Source organism: Bactrocera dorsalis, chromosome 3, assembly GCF_023373825.1.
Source record: "Bactrocera dorsalis isolate Fly_Bdor chromosome 3, ASM2337382v1, whole genome shotgun sequence".
Lineage (NCBI taxonomy): Eukaryota > Metazoa > Arthropoda > Insecta > Diptera > Tephritidae > Bactrocera > Bactrocera dorsalis.
In genome coordinates, this window is record NC_064305.1 from 72,638,926 (window position 1) to 72,660,250 (window position 21,325).

Genomic DNA, 21,325 nt, shown 5'->3' on the forward strand with positions numbered 1-21,325 from the left:
AACTCCAATAAAACTCTTTCGTCGCTTGACAAAGTTTTCACTGCCAAACATGTGTAGTATACATATACTAATTGACAAATAGAGATCAAACTTCATACGAATCTAATAAAGATTGCGTAAGGAAATCCACTTCGAGATTCCCTACTTTTTTTTAAAGAAAATACACAAAAACTTTAAATTTATTGCAGAATGTTTATTATCATTCGAAGAAACGTTCTTTGGCATTTATTTTTTGAAGATTATCTCTTTCAAATATTGGTCGCAGCCACATCTTAGGTGGTCCATCCGTTGAATCCAATTTTCCCTGACTCGTTGGATCATTTCGACTGACAACTGGCGAATGACATGCGTGATGTTTTGATCCAAGGCATAAATCGAGGCGGGATTGTTCTCATAGATTTTAGACTTAATGCGTAATATCACATGATCTTGGTGGTCAATGGACCGGCCCAAAGCGTGAAATTATCTATTCACGGAAGTAGTCTCTCAATAAATCTATTGATTGATGCGATGTGTGGGAAGTGGCGCCGTCTTTTTCAAACGAAATGTCGCCAAGACCACGAGCTTCAATTTCTGGTATCAAATATTAACAGTACTTAAATTTTTGAAGCATCCTTCAAAACTAATCTAAATTTTCTTGCCTATCTTTGTGGGGGTTAAAAGAGACTACAAAAATCACTAATCAAATTTTTAAGAGCCACCCTAATCTATATAGATACCCGCATATATTCATGCAAATGTACGCCCAGCTCAACCTTAGCATTGTAAAAACGATATGCATACATTGTTGTTGTTGTCTGGTAAGCACTGTCAATAATAAGTTTAACTTATCAACCAACCCAGCTTTCCATCACTCAGCTGAACTCGACAAGCCCATTGTTCTGTTTTGTTGCACTTTTTGCACATTTTCTCATGTTGATTTATGTAATATCATTTACCGTTCAATTTATGCGCAAACAATGTGAGTGCATATGAGTGCACATACACAAGCATACAAGCACAAAAGTGTACATGCATACATGTGTACCTATTTATATACATGCTAACAGGTGTTTTACTTGAATTGTTTTATTTTTGCACTCCTTGTTGTTGCTGTTTTTTTTGTTGTCATTGTTGTCGTTTTTGGTTTTTGTTGTTGTCAGCATTACTTTTATTTGTAGTGTAGGCCAGCCAATTTAATTGCTAATCACAAGTATTGCACGCGAATTTATGAAGCAATAAATACCACAACAACAACTACAGCAACCACACAACCACTTAACCGTCACAGTAGGCGTTCAATTATTGTTAACATGATTATAATGAATTTATGCGATATATATGCCATTGACTACCAGAGATAACAATGTGTACGATATCGTTTTGATATTGACAGAGGCAATTGTTATAATATTTACCAGCGCGTATTTGCACAAATGTTCGGGGAGCCCATGTGATATTGTGCATACGTAGGCAGCAATGCAACGTCAGATCACAAAATGCTTTGAAACGCCGAAATGTGTCGAGAGAAAGATAATTTTATTTTTATATTTTTGCTATTTTTTTCACCTTGTCCTTGGTCCAAATGAGCTTGTGTTTTCTTGGTTAATTATTGGAGTCGCTATTTGCTATTCTTGGGTTGAAATTATCATTATTTATTTATCTCTTTATCTTTGGTTGTTTTCAGGCATAATTCAGTGCTGTATATTTAATTAAGTTAATGAAATTGGGCGCCATAACGTTGACAGAGGTTTATCTCATGTTTAAAAATCAAGACACGACGCCTGTTAAAGTATCCAGACCTAATTTCTTACGCTCATACAAAAATATATACAATAAATGTGGATATATGTAATTTATTCTGTTGACGTCATTTAGATAAAAATAATAGTTTTTGCAACGAATTCTCCGGTGATTATAATATCTTATAGACGCTGCCTTTCCTATGGAGTAGAAAGTCTTCCTCTTACTCTGCTTTTCCCAGTGGGTACTGCGTCGAATACTTTCAGAATCAGAGTGTTTTCATCCATAAACTAGCCAGCGAAGGGAATGTGTCTTAATTCGCTGAACTATGCCAATGTCGTCGTATATCTCATACAGCTCGTTCCAGCGACTGCGGTAATCGCCGTTGCCAATGCGCAAAGGAGCATAAATATTCTGCAGAACCTTTCTCTCGAACACTCCTAAGGCCGACTCATCAGATAACGTCATTGTCCATGCCTCCCCACCATATAGTAGGACGAGAATGATGAGTGACTTGTAGAGTTTGGTCTTTGTTCCTCGAGAGATGACTTCACTTCTCAATTGCCTACTCAGTTCGATGTAGCACCTGTTGGCAAGAGCTATCCTGCGCTGGATTCCGAAACTGACATTGTTGTTGCTATTAATACTGATTCCAAGTAGACAAAGCTATCTCCTACTTCGATGTTATGACTGTCAACCGAAACGTGGGAGTCAAGTAGCGAGTGCAACGACTGTTTCATGGCAGGAGATATTTTGTGTTGCCCTCGTTCACTACCAGACCCGTTTGCTTCGTTTCCTCATCCATTCTGGAGAAACTAGAACTAATGGAGCGGTTGTTATGGACAATGATATCGATTCCATCAGTAGATTGAAGAAGTCGCCCGGTAGGGAGTCGCCTTGTCTGAAACCTCGTTTGGTATCTAAGGGTTCTGAGAGGTCCGTCGAGATCCTTACAGAACTTTTGATATTGCTCATCGTCAGTTTACACAGCCGTATTAGTTTTGCCAAAATTCCAAATTCAGACATCGCGGCATAAAGTCGAAAGCTGACGAAAGCAACTATGAAATCAACGAAGAGGTCGTGCAAGTCGATTCTCTTTGTACGGATCTTTTCTAAGATGTGGCGCATGGTGAATATCTGGTCAGTTGTTGATTTTCCAGCCCTAAACTCACACTGATAAGGTCCAATCAGTTTGTTGACGATGGGCTTTAATCTTTCACACAATACGCGCAATAGAACCTTATATGCGATGACGAGGAGGCTATCCCACGTGGTTGGCGCAGATTAAGAGAGCAGCTATCCAGCTTAGTTCTTTAGGATGTCATCTTCTAAGAGATACAATTGTTCACAAGCCTTTTGAATAGTGGGATCATGCCAATTTACCAAACACATTTCTTTTATATTTGAGTAAAATCTCAAGTTTTCTTTAAGTTGCACATTAAGTATAGTAATATCCGTGATAGAATATATCTCTAGAATTCTCTCAGACAATACATCTAGATGGCTGAAAAAATTAAAACGAAGTTTTTTCAGTCTTAGTAGCAATAAGTGGAACAGTTAGGAAGAAAGCCTTGGGAAGGTTCCGTCATACATATACATACTACCAGATAACTTCGAAAATAGGTCAATCAGGGGAAATATTTTTACTTTATTTACCTTTATCATATTACAAGCAGGGATGGCAATAGAACAGTGTGTCATCATATTATCCAAGAACCTAACTAAACCTCTCACGACTCTCACCTGGCAAAAGTTATTGCAAACGCGGAAGTAATGCCAATTGCCATCTAATTATTGAACACATAACGACATTTTATTTTCAACGCCTTAAAAACCGCATTTTGATTACCCGAAAGCCAGTATATACTGATATTGCGTAACAAAATTAAATGCTTGGTTATAAGCGTAACTTATTGATAATTTTGAAATAGTATTTCTTAGTATTCCTACTAGCAACTATTAAACTTGATTTATTGCGTTTCAAGCAGCGATAATAGCTTTTTCTTTTTCTTCCATTTGATGAGCTGACATTAAAAATTTTAACGATATGGCGATTGCAATTAAAGGCCATACATAATGTGATTAACTAATGTTTTAATAACAAAAAACAATAATAAAATTTAAAGCGTGTAACACATCAAAATAAGTATTTACTGCAGCAATTAAATTGCCCGAGAGACTCTTTGAATAATATTAATTTGGTATGGTAAATAGTTGCGATACCGCTGACTTTTATTATTCTACTAACTGTTTATTTTTAATAACTGTTTACAGAAAAAGTTGTTTACGAAACTGCATTGAAGACCTTGAATATACAGATGTATGCAAACCTTCATAAGTAAACATAGATATATTGCTAGTGAGGAAAACATTTCTTGAGGGGATAAAATCACTATGAACAACTGATGAAAATTGATTGATATTATTATTGTATATATTTTGCAAAATTGATTGCAAATTGATATTGATTGATTTTTGTTGAATCGAAGTATTCTCAAGTTGATATTTTATTTTTGAAATCCCTTTTATGTTTGTCATATGTACTCGACCCAATGCTATGAAGCTGGTTTATCAGCATAAGTTATTAACTTACCATACCTAAATCACCCCTCTTGCCCTCACAAAATGCAGTTTAAGCCAGTAAAATCACAAAATATTATATTATTCTTCTTTATAGCCGTAGACACCGCCTTCGCGGTTATAGCCAATTTTACTACAGGGAGGCTTGTTTGTCCTTTTCATTGGGAGTGTTTTTTACGTGACGAGTCCCAAACCCAGCGCACAACCCTCAGAAGGAATGTCGGAGATTTTAGCGCTGTCCTTAACAAAAGTACATGCCACATTTTTTGAAGATTCTTTGACAAACAAAGAAGGTTTCCGTACAAGGACTTCAGCTTTATTGCACAGTTTTTATGGCAGCTATATGCTATAGTTGTCTGATAAGCTGTTTCCTGTTGAGAAAAGGACGTGTGAAAAAATTCAGAGCGATATCTCAAAAACTGAGTGAATAGTTATCATATATACAGACAAACGGACGGACATGACTGAATCGATTCAACTCGTCCTGCTGATCACTTATATATATACTTTGTAGGGACTCTAAATTTTTTTAGATGTTATAAAAGTCATGTGAAAACTGAAAACTATATACCCTGTTCAAGATATAAAAATCGTTACTATAAACCATTAAACATGAGCAATCAAATTATAGCAAAAATCGTGTATGAGAAGGAGCCTGAAAAGTCTTTCAAAAATAAACTTTCACAATTCCCAAGAGCTCTTCCGTTGAAAGTCCTTGCATGAAATATACCCAGCAATACACGTGTTAGGTAACTGACCGGTTAATTACCCGACAGTGCTAACAGATATTTCTATTACAGTTTTTATGACTTTCTTAACGACCAATTGGCAATTCTAACGGAAACTCTTGCATAAGTGTGATCGGGCATTCCTTTCTTAATGAAGGACCTTAAGAGTTACATGGTATGTAAGTTTCCGCACAGGAGTTGCGATAGCCGCAAACCGCAAAAAGTACCGCTATAAAATGTAGTCAAATATGCACACTACTTTAAAATTTTGTGTGGTAAGGTTTGCGTGGCCACGAGTGTTAGTATCAACTCCATGTGGTATCATTGACCGCTATGTATCTAGGAGTTGTTTGAAGTTTAACTTTAAAATTAAATCTTATTTTCTGGTACATGAAAAAATACAAAATTTATTTGAGACCAAGCTTTCTCCTGATTTATTTAAATTACTTATACCTGTAAGTAAAAATATTCGTAAATGAAAATTTACTTCAAAGTCTCATCAATCCATTAATTTTAAATTCCCCTGATACCTTTTGCATATCTCCCATAAAAACGCGGAAAACTCATATTTGCCATATATTGGCAATTTATGCACAATATGGCAACACTTACAGCACTTGCAAATAAATAGTGAGTTAAAAAGTCGTCATAGTTTTGCTGATTGATGAATGACTTATAAATAAATGGGCTCAGCCTACCCGTAACCGCTGAAAAACGCTGCAAGGCATACAAATGATGAATTTGACTTACCTACATATGTAAAAAATTGCAATATCATATACATATGCATATATTTATCATAGAAAAACGTTTGACAGAGAAATTTCATTTGACTTATTAGTATTCCAGCTGCTGGTTTTACACATTTCTGATTTATCTGGCGATTTTCATGCCATAGATAACATAAAACTGTCTCGTCGCAGTATCAGGAAGCAAAGTTTGCAACTATAAAATAGATACTAATTTACATAAATATGTCATTTCTTTAAAGCGCCACACAGCGTGGCAAATGCATGAAATAACAGGGATTTTATAAATAGCAGTAAGTTGTTTATTACAAAGCAATTTCGCAGGCATTTGCTATGCAGCGCACCCACGCATCGCTGGACTTATGCCAAGACAACAGCGCATTCTCTCACTCGCCATAATATAATATTTGCAACAAGTGTCGTTTGGTACGTGCCCAGAATTTAATAGGCTAATGCCAAGCTAACTGGGTTCAATTCTATTTAATTAGATGGCTTGGTGCAGTTATGCATATATTAGTGTAATCATGTAATAATCAAGAAAACCACCTTCTAATAATGCAGTCTAAACAAAGCGCGATTTTACGCAACTCTTTGGAATTTTAATCTGTATTTAAACCTATAATTAGAGTAATTATAATTGTAGTAATAGGTTTTATATTCAGCGTCGCTATGGCAGACAGAAAATTTACATTTTTAAGAATTCCAATAGAAATTGCTTTAATTAATTTGTCGATTATCTAATTCAATTCATTAACTATGTCAATCTGGGAGTGTAATATAAACCCTAAAGAGAATCAATTCGGCACAAGAACCATTGAAGATATAAAATACTGCTTGGTAGTTTAATACATCCTTTATGAAATTAGAAAATATGGGCTATTTTCGTGTCAGAATTTGGCAATTTTTGTGTCAAATTCGGCACCGTTTTATTAGTGGCGACATGAGAACGTAAAGTTTTCTTCTAATGGATTCAGCACGCTTTGAATAAGTCGAATAGTTTCTAAGATGCCTTTAAGATGTTTGTCCATTACTACAGTATTTTTACTATGTATAATGGTCATTACGTCAAAGTCAATGGCAGTTCGTGTCAGATCAGTGCAAAGAGTTGTTATTTATTTTTGAAGCAATTTTTTATTTTAAGACCCAAATTGAAAAACAAACAGTAAGGTAAATTTTAACCATCATTTAATCATTAATGATCATTAACTCATTTTAATCCTTAATTTTTAACATTTTATCATTGCAATGGAACGAGTGATTGAAGAAATAATTTTGTCATTTTCGCATCACTAAATTTGACATAAAAAAGCGGTTGCTACTTTACTTTAAAAATGTTCATGAAATACTTTCTGAAGCAAATTCTTAACTAAGCTTATGTAAAGTCCATAGTTTGAATATTTTTTTTCTAAGTAATGGAACCTGTGGTATTGTTAATTTATCGTCATTAAATTTGACATAATGAAATCAAGTAAAGACTAATGTTTTATAATCTGCTTATAATAGATATCGTAATTAGTTTTTATAATATTATATTCGTACATATGATAATTATGGTAGAATGGTACCGACATTTCACTGCTGAACCATTTGAATAAATTTGACACGAACTGACAAAGAGTCTGAATTCACACGTATCTTAATCCAATCCTTTATTTCGCCTTACAAATTTTATTTTAATTCTATTTTCCAAACAGTTGCTATAAATCTCTGCTGGGAAGGCCGTCAGTATCTTTAGCTATATATACATTTTTTTTTTTTGAACACCGTTTGTTAGTTTGTTGGACAGTATCGGCGTCATAATTATAAATCCATATTTCTTCACCAGTCATGATGTATTTTATAAATGTAAGGTCATAAGCTATGATGTTCGGATCATTTAATATGCATTTTATAGGGTCTACGACATTTCTTTCTAGGTGTTATAAACCCCGTGGTCCTGTTCAGGTTATTTGATTCTGTTGCTACCTCTACTCGTATATATAGACTTTTTACACCCTGAACACACCTACGAAATTTATAACACCCATAATGAAACGTCGAAGACCCTATAAAATATGTACGATATTAATCTGTAGGAAAGACGAGTTGAGCCGATTTAACCATTTCCGACTGTCTGTCTATACTCGAATTAGTCCCTCAGTTTTTGAAATATTGATCTAAAATTTTGTACACGTCCTTTTCTCCTTAAGAAGCTGCTCATTTATCGGAATCGGCGATATCTGACCGCTATAGCATATAGCTGTCATACAAATTGAACAACCGGCATCAAGTGCTTGAGAGATATCTTCACGAAATTTCGCATAGAACATTGTCTAATGCATGGCAATCTCCAAATAATTGATCATATAGCTGTCATACAAACTCTCCGATCAAAATCATGTTCTTGTAAGGAATCTTTTGTATAATTAAGTGTTTCAATACAACAGAAGTTAACGTCTTTCTTTGTTCAACATAACTACAGCTAAGCTCTTTAGAGAAAAACTAGATAGTAAAGCTCATAAATTGTCATCCATTTTATAAGCTTTTTCTTCAAATTTTCAAAAGAGTATAGGCTTTAAAAGATCAACTCATATTAATAATTACCTTCTGAGTTTGCAGATTATCTACCAAAAGAAGCAATTTTAGAGTTTACGTGAGCTCCAATCTAAACTTAAACTATGCATAGATCTACCGACATAAAACCAAAAAAAAACCAAATTACCTCTCCCACAATACCACGGCACTCACTTATTTACCCTCCATTTGGTGCCTGTGCCTGCGGCAAAGAAGTGCATCGTTCCATGAACGTGCAATAAAAGTCAAAGTCAGCAAGTAAAGGCGAACAGCCAAGTGCAATGAGTTAAGTAAGCATTGAATTTGACAACGTCAGTACCACACAGCCCGCCTCGGCTGGCTACAAGTGCATATCTGCCTTTCAAGGCACGCAACGCGGCCACACTAAATTTAAATAGCAAGCCAAGTTGAATAACCAAAGCGGACTGCCGCGAGTCTTTGCCAACTGAACGCTGGTCAAACAGGCTGCCAACGCAAATCAGTGGGCCAATGGCTGGTCAATTGGTAGGCAGGCGCGCAGGCTGGCAATCGCCGGTCGTTATCGTTTTAACAATCTTGAGCATATAAATTGAAGTTATGAGTTACGACTGCGCTGACGCTGTGTGGCACTGATGGTTGTGTTACTGCAACTGCTGTTTGGCGGCACTGCAAGTGTGCTTGCAACGCGCCGTGAAGCTGGATTTGTCAAAGCTTCATATGGCTACCAGCAGTCTGCCACTACAAAAAGCGCTACGCATGCGTGTGTGCGTGCGTAATTGAAAGAGCGCGTAATTATTTGTTTACACGGCATTTGGTGGCATTTAAAAATGCGTTAAAATGTGTTAAACGCTGTCGTTGCCACCGACATTATGCGCGAGCGGTGCGCATGTGCGCCATTTCGGCTACTAACCAGCTAACCGAAAGTGAACCGGCAGCCGTGGCCATTGCCGCTGTCGTTGTCACATGGTCAACGGGCGCATTTGTGGTGTGGTGCGTGGCAAATTTTGTGGCGTTCATCAATTTGTGGCGTTCGCTTGTCTGCTCGAATTTTTCTACACTCACGGACACACAAACACATATTTCTATATACTTGTAGTATATATGTATGTATGTATATTTATGCACTGTTATTGTCAAATGCCGGGCAATTATTTAGTGACTGTGTGGCTGCCGGTCTGTCGCACTGTAAGCCGCACGGTTTGCTGTTGGATAATCATTTGCGCCCAGATTTGATTTGTGCGGCTTGTGGGCTTCGACATTCCTACGGTTCGTTGAACAGATGTGGTCACCATTTTTTGCAATCTTTATTTCTAAATTATGCGTTTGTCGCTATGTTACGCTTATTGCGTTTGCGTCCGTGCTGAAATCTTTTGAATGCACTGGTTATTCAATGAAAAATGTTGCAGAATTTTATGATTTCGCCGAACTGCATTTGGCGGCACAAAATATGTAAAGTAAATGTTGTTTGCATAATTTAAATTTTCATTCAGTCCATTTTAGTGCAATTTCCATTTACGCAGCGGCCTTTGCGTAGCAAAATTTTTATGTGATTTTTGTTTTTAATTTGGAATTTCCGTTGCTATAAAAGTTCATTTTCTGTACAAATAGCATTTGCTGACGTAATCTCTATATGACCTCATTACTCGTACAATGCATTGATATATTTTTTTTTATTAAAACAAGTAATAACATTTGTTGACGATGCTTAATTTTTTTTAAAATGAGTTGAGAAATTGTCTTGCTTTTATGTCTAAGTTTGAAAATGAACTTAATTAATTGCGAACAATTTGGTCATCTATAACAATATCTTGTAGCCTAAAGTTTAAAAAGATCATACGAAGACATACAAGATATGCTATAGATATATATATATGAGCTATAAGCCCAAAAACCTGTATTTGCCTAGTCCTTTGTAAATTCCTGTATTCGGTCCTATAAGTCAGCGCCCTGTGGCCAATACAAATTTGGTAGGATTTTTTCACTTGTCGGATTCCAAACCCAACACGCAACTCTGGGGAGGGGATGTTTCTATTTCTCACTTTAGCTCGACTTCAACCGGATGTTTTTAGGCCACCCAGGGGATACTTGGTCTCAGACCGGAAGTCGTGAGCTGCTTGAGCTGTATGTAAAAGTATCATTTCTGGGCACTTCCAAGTGAATGACACTCATAGAACTTTCCTCACTTGCGCGAATTCCTACTCATGGCTCCATCCTCCACCACCAGCTCGGTGGGGTATCGAGATTCTCAACATTGAACGCCGGTAGGACAATGACCTGTTAGAACTCTCACAAGAAAGAAGGAAGAAAAGATGTGACCTCACTAAGCGTAAAAAACTCACGATCGATCTTGAGCCGACAGCGCAATATCCGATGAGAGTTTAACGCCTAGCTATCTCGTAATAGAACTCAAGAAGCGTGGAGATCGCCGACTCCTTCCCATTAGCTCATAATTTCGTAGTCGAAATCGTAGATAATTTCGTCCATATTAGAACCAGCATTTCAACACTGACCAACAACGTCTCGAAATCGTCATCGTCGTCGTCCGAATGGATGAAAACACTCGAGCTCTTTGAGTATTCACGCAGTACGCGACGGGGGAAGCAGAGCCCGTTAGTAATACCAGGTGAAGAAAGAGTTGACTGACTTGGAATCTGCAATTGATACCAAGCAGTGAAATGGAATAAAAACTGGCTCGCTGTTGTAAACTACCCCAATAAAGAAGAAAACTAGCTTTCCTTTCCATCTCGTCAGCTTTACAGTTGTCTGCGATCCCACTGACTGAACGCACGGCTGTTGAGGTCAAGGCTAATATCGCCGCCCTGCCATCAGAATGGATAATCACTGCTCTAAATGAGGCTGCACTCCGGAGCAGCTCACTACCGTAATGGCATCAACCTCGGTTAGAAAACCACTACAATAGTTAGGAAGGCTGAAGCTGAAGTTGATAGTGAGTTCCATTTAGTGATACCCAGGCTGCACCAAATCACCCAAGTCGACATACATTTTTTCTATTTTTTTTTCTATTGGCGACTGGAGTGGCCCAGTTGCCTTTGACTGAAAGCCGATAGCCATGCTATGTAGCTGCCTATTGACTACTATACTCGCGTGTATGGCTACTAGACACAATTTGAATATAATTGTTCTTAGGCTACCCAGAGAATGCTTGGTCTAAGACGTAAACTGCTTGGGTCATGTGTAAAAAATTTATTTTTTTTAATTTTTATTTTTTTAATTTTTTCCCCGCAGTCATCTAACATATACCATAAATACGTTCGAAGAAGCAGTGTTGGTGAAGCAAAGCCACCATGTCGTATGAGTAACATTTTTCACACGCAATAAAAAACTCACATTGTGATTTATGCCTTAAGAAAGGGAGATCGCAAAACTGTCAAAGATCAAGGTGTGCACATATTCAAATGTAACAGCAATTCGAAAATAAATATGAGCTGCAAACGATTTGTTATTAAATCTGATTTGATAGGCTGCCTTTGCTATAATTTTGTGCTGTTTGATCGCTTGCGAGAGATCTATGGGAATTTGCAATTTATTATTATGAGCGCGTTGCATATACTGACTCAACGACAACTTGCTTATTAACTTCACTGTCGTATTTAATACGCGGGTTAAAGAGCGTTCTGCGAAACTTAGCATGCAGCCCAAGAATATAGATATACACACATAAGAATACAGAAATATACATATATTTGCAACTAAAAATAAAGTCAAAAGCGTAAAACAATCGCCGTTAGATAGGCGCGTACTAGACGCTATAACTCTATCGACTATAAAAACAACAAAAACAACACATACGCCCATAACCATAAACAATGCGAAGATGTGATCTGTACATGTCACGGTGTGCGCCAGCCAACGCTAAGCAATCACAATTCAAACGCTTTTGCGCCATGGAGCGCTGAACACACATACACACACTAACATGCATACATATATGGTATGTAAAATACGCGCTCGCTATTGAATTAGCAGCAAGGCGCTGTTTTAGCAAGCACTCAAGGCCGTTACACAAGCAATTTACGCATGTATAGCAACAAAAACAAAAAGCAATGCCATAAAAACACAATGAAATCATTGCAATCGCCACTGCAACACAAACGGATCTGCGGTCAAATCGGCGCAGCGCGGTCTCTTTCGGCTGCCTGTTGGCTAGCGCGCAATTGAAAGTGTTTTGATTGAAAATGCATAAAAGTTGCCAGCAGTAAAATCTAAAAAGAAAAAAAAGTCATATAAATAATGTCAGGTATTAAAATGTGTGTGTGTGTACATCGTCATGTTGTAGGCCTAAAAGTGTTGTCGCAGACAGCTTGGTGTTGCATTTGCCAATTCTCCTAGCAGTTCTTGCCACTGCGGCTGGCCGCCTAACGCGTTGCTGAGCTTTGCTGTCCGCGGCCATTTAGTGACCGCCTTTAAGCGCTAACCGTGACTCTGGCATAACGCATTTGGCGCGGCTTGGCGGCTTGGCGCGCTAATGATTGTTGATACCGATAAATTGTAGGCCTTTGGCAAGCTGACGCATGTTAGCAAAATAATATCAACCACTATGTATTACCCTATGTTCTCTACTAAGTGTAGTGAATAAATAATATTATTGAATAACACGCTTAGAAGTCAACGCACAGCTGCTGCGCCTGCATTGGTCGCTCACGCATACATGTGTTCATATGTGCTTATGCGGGTTTTTCCACGCACGCTTTCAATTTTGTAGTGCGCTCGCCGCCCAGCCGTAATACGCGTTTATTGTGGTCCATTCACATTTATTTTTTAATTTTTTATTTTATTTTCACTTTTTTTTTTTTTTTTCAAAATATTTTTTTTTTAAATTATTTTTTTTATTTTATTCATTATTTTAATTTTTTTTTACTTTATTTCTTATTTATATATTTTCTATCCGGTTTTTTATTTGCTTTGTTTTTTCCTATTTTTTTCTCTTTGCCTCAGTGCGCGCCGCATTTATGCCGCTTAGCGCGCACGCTAAACTTTAATTGCGATTTTTGTCTTAATTTAGTCGTTTTAGTCTCACTTGTGTTTTACTGGCGTTTAACGCACTTTATTTATTCGGTTTTTAAAAACACTTATGCGTTCATATATTTAGTTTCTGTATTTTTCAGCTTAGCTGACCGCCACCTTCAATGTGTTTTCAATAGATTTCTGTGCAAAAAAGCAACCTGTTTTGGTTTTCAGCATGCTGGTTGTAAATAATAAAAGTGAAAAATTTATTAAAAATATAAGTCTTGATCTAAGTTATAGCTTCACAGTTGTTCACAGGAAACAGGTTTTCTGAAATTTTTTCATTCAAAGTTTTACACGATTTCATACATATACTATATATACATACATATATACATACCTGCATGGTATACTCGTATATCATCACCTTAAATTCAAAACAATGTATCATCATCAAAAAAAAGTAGAAAATTGGCTTTAGATATATAATAACCAATATATAACCGTTTTATAACAAAAACTCATATTTGTTTCAATATGAGTATATGATAACCTATATACTTATAGCCATTTTATAACAAAAACTCAAATTTTGTTTAAATTTTAGTGGTTTCTATTATATCGTTTTTCCTTCGCCTGTAAACTTATGAAAAGTAATGTTACGTTATTCTGCATTTTACTAACTATATTAGCAAAAAAGGTTTACGTACAAGGTGTTGTTGTTATCAAATCTAACCTTTCTTATAAATAAAAAAATTCAAATTGATTATATTTTTAGCATGCATTTGTGTGTATATTCCTAACCATAAGTATTTTCGCATTTTCTTAAGTAGTAAGAAACAGAAAGATAAAAGCATAAGCAACTTAAATTTTCTCCTTTCTCAACAATAAGTGCTTGAAGACGCCAACGCGTACTTCGGACTAACACTTCTGTATCTTTTTTGGAAATCCCGCATCTTGCGCTCAGCTATCAAAGCTTGTTTAAAAGCCTCCATAGTTGTTTTATGGATGTTGTGTATCTTCTTTTTTAACAATTTCCTAATATATTCGATGTAAGCCTCATGTGGAGGTTCAGTTCAAGCGTTTGTAGTTACTTAGCATTGTATGAGAGCCACTCCTTGACGAGGTGTGAGGTGTAGTTAGACTCGTAGTCCTGTTGAAATATACATTTTTTCCACTCTAATCCTAGCAGAAATGCAATCTTCTCGAAGTTTTCCTTCAAAGTAAAGCTGTTTGTCCATTTTGTCCGACTCCTACTGGGGTCATTCGCCCCCACACACTATCACGTTTACACCTCTATGTTTAACAGTCGAAGTTAAATTTTGTATATTTAAGGATTCGTTGGGTTTTCTTTATAATTTTTGAGTGCCATCTGAACTAAAAATATTGAACTTTGATTCGTTATTCTGTACCCCGTTATCCCAAAACGAGTCAGGTTCATCAAAATATTTTCTTGCAAATATAAATGTCTTTTCTAATTTCTCCAGAGGTATGAAAATGTTTCCGTATAATTCGTGTATTGTATCCTTGAGGATTTATTTCATTCATGATTTTAAGTTCACTGCGGGGTGTTAATTTTTTGAACGAGTTGAACGTGGTTTTACCTGCAAACTTCCAGAATTTCCGTATGTATTAATTAGTGTCTTCACACTCTATGGTGTTTTGTTAAAAACTTGGCCAATTGCACGTGCTTCATTCCTCTTTAAATACAAGTCTAAAATATAATTCCATGTTTCCTCATAAAAAGCAGAAAATATAACTAAAATAAGGAATGTAATATTTTTAATAATTATGATAAGAAAAACCTGCTTCAAACTTTCCAAACTTCCAAGAATAGCAAATCGAAGAAAGAACTGGTCTAATCAGTTATACCGGCATAACAAATAACAAACGATTATACCACTTACGTGATGTTTATGTGTTTATGGATAACCCCCCACACAACTAAATATATTGGTTGTTGCTGCCAAAATCCTTTCCCGAAATCCGCAAGGTTGTGTTTTGAGACAGTCCCAATTCTTGAGAACGTCTTGGAATCGAAAAATTCCGGTCTTCAGCAACACTTGCCTGAATGACAGCAACGTCTTCATTACTTCAGGTGGTTCTTTGGCTTATTGGCACTTGCACATTACGTAAAGAAAATATACGCTCGAAATTTTCAACAATTCGTGGAATAGCGAGCCCAGGTGGACAATTATTATGACCATGAAATGACACAAGCAAACGAAAAGTTGTAACTGGAGAACGATTATTTTCATAATAAAGTTGAATAATTTGTAAACGTGGTTCTTGCGCATATCTTTCTATGATGAAATTGAAAACATTAGCGAATAAAATGACGAAAATTACAGATCTTGACGTATTAATACTTAGGTACTTAGATAAGCTTTTTTTAAAGACCCAGCTTACAAGCTTATAATAACCTAAAAGTGATACCTCTTACTCACGCATTGATATTTCATTCACCTGTGGCGTAAAGCCTTCAGCATATTCGTAATGCAATAATAGCAAAGTTATAGCTCTTATGTTAAGTCATCCATACTCAACTAAGTGTTTTTCTAGGCACAAGTACATATTCAAACTTAATCGCTGATCTGCCTTTTTAATTTTTTCGCAAATAATCACTTTCAATTTCAACAACGCATAATCGGCGAATGAGGTTTTGAAAATCATCACACAGTAAGATGACAAGTGCTGATGCAGCATAAATAATGCATGCGTAATATTATTCTTATTGAGATACATACATATGTATATGTATGTGTAGCTATAAGTACCCTGTAGAGAGTTTAAGATGCTAAAATTACTTGTGTAGTGTTTCTTGATGTAAGCCAAGAATTCTGATCAGTTGATTTCGCCAGTAGCGCATAGCCAGCTGCAGCGAATGTCGCTAGGAAAATTCGAACTTTTTAGTTACTCTCTGATTTTTATGCAATATTTAAGCTTTTCTTTAAGTACTTAAATTTAATTTAAAAAAATTCTCAAATAAATACTGTGTAAAAAACACACGATGCTTTTCTCACAGTCATTAACTATTCAACACACCACAATATCTCGATACCTTCTTGCCACCAACTACATACTTACAAGCAACTTATCACTTGTAACTGTCTGAACATTTGTTTAAATCGCCGACAAATTGTGTCATTATATGCGATGAACTTTAAACGAAAGAAATATACGCACGCATGCGCAATGACTTTCAATAAATTTTCAAAGAATTCTTTTTCGCTGCTCCTTTTGCCAACAAACACACTTCAGTACGCGCGTAAGTGTGAGAGTCTTATTTATTATGCCTCGATTTCAAACGCATTTCAAGGCATTACGAAGCAGTGAAGGAATAAATTTAATTTGCACAGAATGACTGCGCATGCGCGCACCTAAATCACAATTTAGCAATGCAAATTTCAGCACAATTGAAATTCATGAACTATACATACATATGTTTTATAATAATTTTTTTATATGCGTGCTGACATACTACATGAATATGTGTATGACGTGCATATACTTATGTAAAAGTGAACATATATACGTTTATAACTTGTTTACTTGAAGATTTTTTAAGTAAAAGTATATTGTCCGAAAACAAATCACTCAAGGGTATGCTTGTGGGTAATCCCCCTTATAGTATAGTATGGTATCTATCCAACTTAGCAACACCTTTTTAATAATACCGTCTTGAAGTGCTTAGCGTACTTTGGGAATTATTGTTGTGTACTTAGTTAGAGTATCTCGTTTTTCGAGTTAAGACACTCTACTAGAAAGCAAACAATTTATTTTTTAAAGTCGCATGACGTGCGTCTACATACAGAGCTATATAATGTGATTATTTATTATATTTTTAAACGTTGGAAAAATGAACTGAGAACTTTGAGAGGAATACCTAGTGTGACAGCTTAAAGGAGATTTTTGGAATTATAAAAGGCACAGCTGCTGTATCAAATTTTAAATTTTAATAAAAAAAATAATAGTAAAATCTTAAAAAAAAAATTATATAATTTTAACAGGTCTTCCATGTGAATCCGGGCTTCCCCGGGGATTAAAGCCAAAAAAAAAACAAATATTCTCTACTGGGAACATTGCCCAAACAGTAACCGACGATGGAGAAAAAAAATAAAAATTGACAAAAAATAAAAAATTGACAAAAAAAATTAGAAATTGACAAAAAATAAAAAATTGACAAAATAGCGGCTCCTTTTTTGTAAAAAAAAATTATTTTGCCCAAAATTGTTGTCATTTTTAGACTGACAAACCGATTTAAATCAAATCAAAAGGTCCATTATAGGAAGAACTATATAAAAAAACTTGCAAAAAAAAACTGATACCGAAGGGTGCCTCTGCTTCAGAGCAATAACTCTAGCGAATTGGAAAAATGTAGCTTTGAGAAAAATGCGTTTAAAGATGAACTTTTGGAGCTTATTGAACTGATTGAACTATATCCTTATACTTACGGCTATACTTTAGTAGGCTGTAACTCAAAAGCCATTTGAGATACCGATTTAAAACTTCAGTATGTTAATTTCAAAGCTATAAACTATCGAAATACGAAGAATTCGAAATATAATGAAAATCGATTTTTTTTTAATTTTAAAAATTTGTTAACCAAATAACTATTTTCGCTTAAATAAATATTTTTCACCATGACAAATGTAACACCGCACAAAGTTTACCATTCGATCTCTGAGGCTTCTACCGAGCTTCATACTTTTGCAACACTACTGTATATTTCTAGAAATAGTAGAGGATCCGGCTTAAGAACAACACCCCTCATTCTTTTCCTTGATAAAATAATTTTTTTTTATAAGAAAACTTATTGATTATTCAAATGAGAAATGATTGACAGTCTATATCTAAGCAAGACTATTTTTAATTAAAAATTAAATTATTTAATTTTTCTTCTTGTTTACCCTCACTCTTTTCCTTTATAAATTTAGTCTCAATCAAAGAAAAAAAGTATATAGAAAATGCCATACAATGTTTGACTACCTTTTTTTAGGCAAGGATGCGTGTCAACCAGGTGTAAACAGGTGAGCGGATGGAGTGATTTACCCTCATTCTTTTTCTTTAAAAATTAAATATGTAAATATTCTGAATTTTATTACGAATCCAACGATATATGATTGACTTTCCAAATCTTGGCAAGGCTAATGATTGACACGATCTAAAGTTTCAATAATTTCATGTAAAAATAAAGTGTGACTGCAAGCGCTATGTACAATAACAGCTGCGCATAAGACTCTTGCCAGAAAGAGAAAGGCGTGAGTTCAGTTCTGTGTGTATAAGATATTAGCTGCGTAAATTGTACTGAATTAGCAACAAAGTTAGGGGTCTCATTATGCCAAAGTTTACCGGCGTTCCACGCTTTTACAGGCTGTGACTATACTGTAGCTTTTTACAATAAAGGAAAAGTCAGGCCTTATAAAATTTCAAAAAATGAAACTTATCAAAAAGTGTTTGCCTCATTGAAAGATAGTACCGATCTTTTTATAGACGAAAAAATTGACGTGGTCCAAGAATTTACTGCTGTTATGTACGGCATAAAAAATTGCACAAGTGTTAATGATGCAAGATATCGGCAAGAGTCTTATGCGCAGCTGTTATTGTACATAGCGCTTGCAGTCACACTTTATTTTTACATGAAATTATTGAAACTTTAGATCGTGTCAATCATTAGCCTTGCCAAGATTTGGAAAGTCAATCATATATCGTTGGATTCGTAATAAAATTCAGAATATTTACATATTTAATTTTTAAAGAAAAAGAATGAGGGTAAATCACTCCATCCGCTCACCTGTTTACACCTGGTTGACACGCATCCTTGCCTAAAAAAAGGTAGTCAAACATTGTATGGCATTTTCTATATACTGTTTTTTTTGATTGAGACTAAATTTATAAAGGAAAAGAGTGAGGGTAAACAAGAAGAAAAATTAAACAATTTAATTTTTAATTAAAAATAGTCTTGCTTAGATATAGACTGTCAATCATTTCTCATTTGATTAATCAATAAGTTTTCTTATAAAAAAAAAAAATATTTTATCAAGGAAAAGAATGAGGGGTGTTGTTCTTAAGCCGGATCTTAGACTAAGAGATTTATTTATTTCAAAGAAGCTGTGGATTTTGTGTGATCGATATTTACTTGAAGATTTTGTCAGAACAACTTGACGTTGTAGGTATAAAGTAGTTAAAAACCAATTGCTTCCAATAATACCGCTGCTGGAGTATTGCGGTTCTGTTTTATTTGAAAAACAGGGTTAGGTTGAAAAGCTAAAAGAATTCTTTGGCATTAGTGCGTTTTGGGAACTTCTAATCTATAACGTCGCAAAAAGCTTCCAATAAAGACTTGATCAAATCAAATTCGATTTGTTATCCAATCAAGCTCTGAATTAGTTCTGGTTGCTCTATTGAATTCTCTAAAATTTTTAGATAACGTAGGTACCACACTCTCAGAAATAATTATACATAAATCTGCTTCGATATTTCTTACCTAGCTATTTCTTACCCGACATTTCTTAAAAGCAGAAATTTTCTAATTTTTCCACTTTACCTACTCCATTTAACATTTATCAGCGTTGACCCAACTATGTAATACTATAGGGTGATTTTTTAAGAGCTTGATAACTTTTTTAAAAAAAAAAACGCATAAAATTTGCAAAATCTCATCGGTTCTTTATTTGAAACGTTAGATTGGTTCATGACATTTACTTTTTGAAGATAATTTCGTTTAAATGTTGACCGCGGCTGCGTCTTAGGTGGTCCATTCAGAAAGTCCAATTTTGGGCAACTTTTTCGAGCATTTCGGCCGGAATAGCCCGAATTTCTTCGGAAATGTTGTCTTCCAAAGCTGGAATAGTTGCTGGCTTATTTCTGTAGACTTTAGACTTGACGTAGCCCCACAAAAAATAGTCTAAAGGCGTTAAATCGCATGATCTTGGTGGCCAACTTACGGGTCCATTTCTTGAGATGAATTGTTGTCCGAAGTTTTCCCTCAAAATGGCCATAGAATCGCGAGCTGTGTGGCATGTAGCGCCATCTTGTTGAAACCACATGTCAACCAAGTTCAGTTCTTCCATTTTTGGCAACAAAAAGTTTGTTAGCATCGAACGATAGCGATCGCCATTCACCGTAACGTTGCGTCCAACAGCATCTTTGAAAAAATACGGTCCAATGATTCCACCAGCGTACAAACCACACCAAACAGTGCATTTTTCGGGATGCATGGGCAGTTCTTGAACGGCTTCTGGTTGCTCTTCACCCCAAATGCGGCAATTTTGCTTATTTACGTAGCCATTCAACCAGAAATGAGCCTCATCGCTGAACAAAATTTGTCGATAAACACATTTCGAACCGAACACTGATTTTGGTAATAAAATTCAATGATTTGCAAGCGTTGCTTGTTAGTAAGTCTATTCATGATGAAATGTCAAAGCATACTGAGCATCTTTCTCTTTGACACCATGTCTGAAATCCCACGTGATCTGTCAAATACTAATGCATGAAAATCCTAACCTCAAAAAAATCACCCGTTACAACGCTCTAACCTAACCTCATTTTAATAAATTTTCAAATAACTACAAATAAATCATTTCTTCCCCATTACAGGGTCTGGGTCATATCAGCGGTTGTCACATTAATCCAGCCGTAACCGTCGGCTTTCTCGTTGTAGGTGAGATGAGCATTTTGAAGAGTGTGCTCTACATCATAGCACAGTTAATCGGCGCCATAGCTGGAGCAGCGGTCATAGTCGTAAGTTTGAGGCAAATAAATTAACAAAAAATATATTCAATGCCGATTTTTTCCACTTATTTGTTAGGCCGCCGTCAGTGAGGAGGTAGCCGGCACCAATTTGGGTGTGTCTATGTATGCTGGCACACTCGATGCTGGACGCACAGTACTGATTGAGGCTTTGATCACCTTCCTGCTGGTGTTCGTGGTCAAAGCTGTGTGTGATCCCGGACGCACAGACATCAAGGGCTCGGCGCCACTCGCTATCGGTCTCTCCATCACGGCTGGACACTTGTGTGCTGTAAGTAGAAAAATTTATATAAT

The 21,325-nt window shown here is 35.8% G+C and overlaps 1 protein-coding gene across 3 annotated transcripts in view; it reads left to right on the plus strand.

Moving 5' to 3' along the window:
• Nucleotides 1-21,325, plus strand: part of LOC105233489 (aquaporin) — a 78,931-nt gene that overhangs the window by 56,051 nt on the left and 1,555 nt on the right. For all 3 annotated transcript variants that reach the window (XM_049452260.1, XM_049452259.1, XM_049452258.1), the window contains 2 exons: nucleotides 20,879-21,022; nucleotides 21,090-21,302. In XM_049452260.1, the coding sequence (XP_049308217.1) occupies nucleotides 20,879-21,022; nucleotides 21,090-21,302 (357 nt within the window). The remainder of the gene's footprint in view (nucleotides 1-20,878; nucleotides 21,023-21,089; nucleotides 21,303-21,325) is intronic.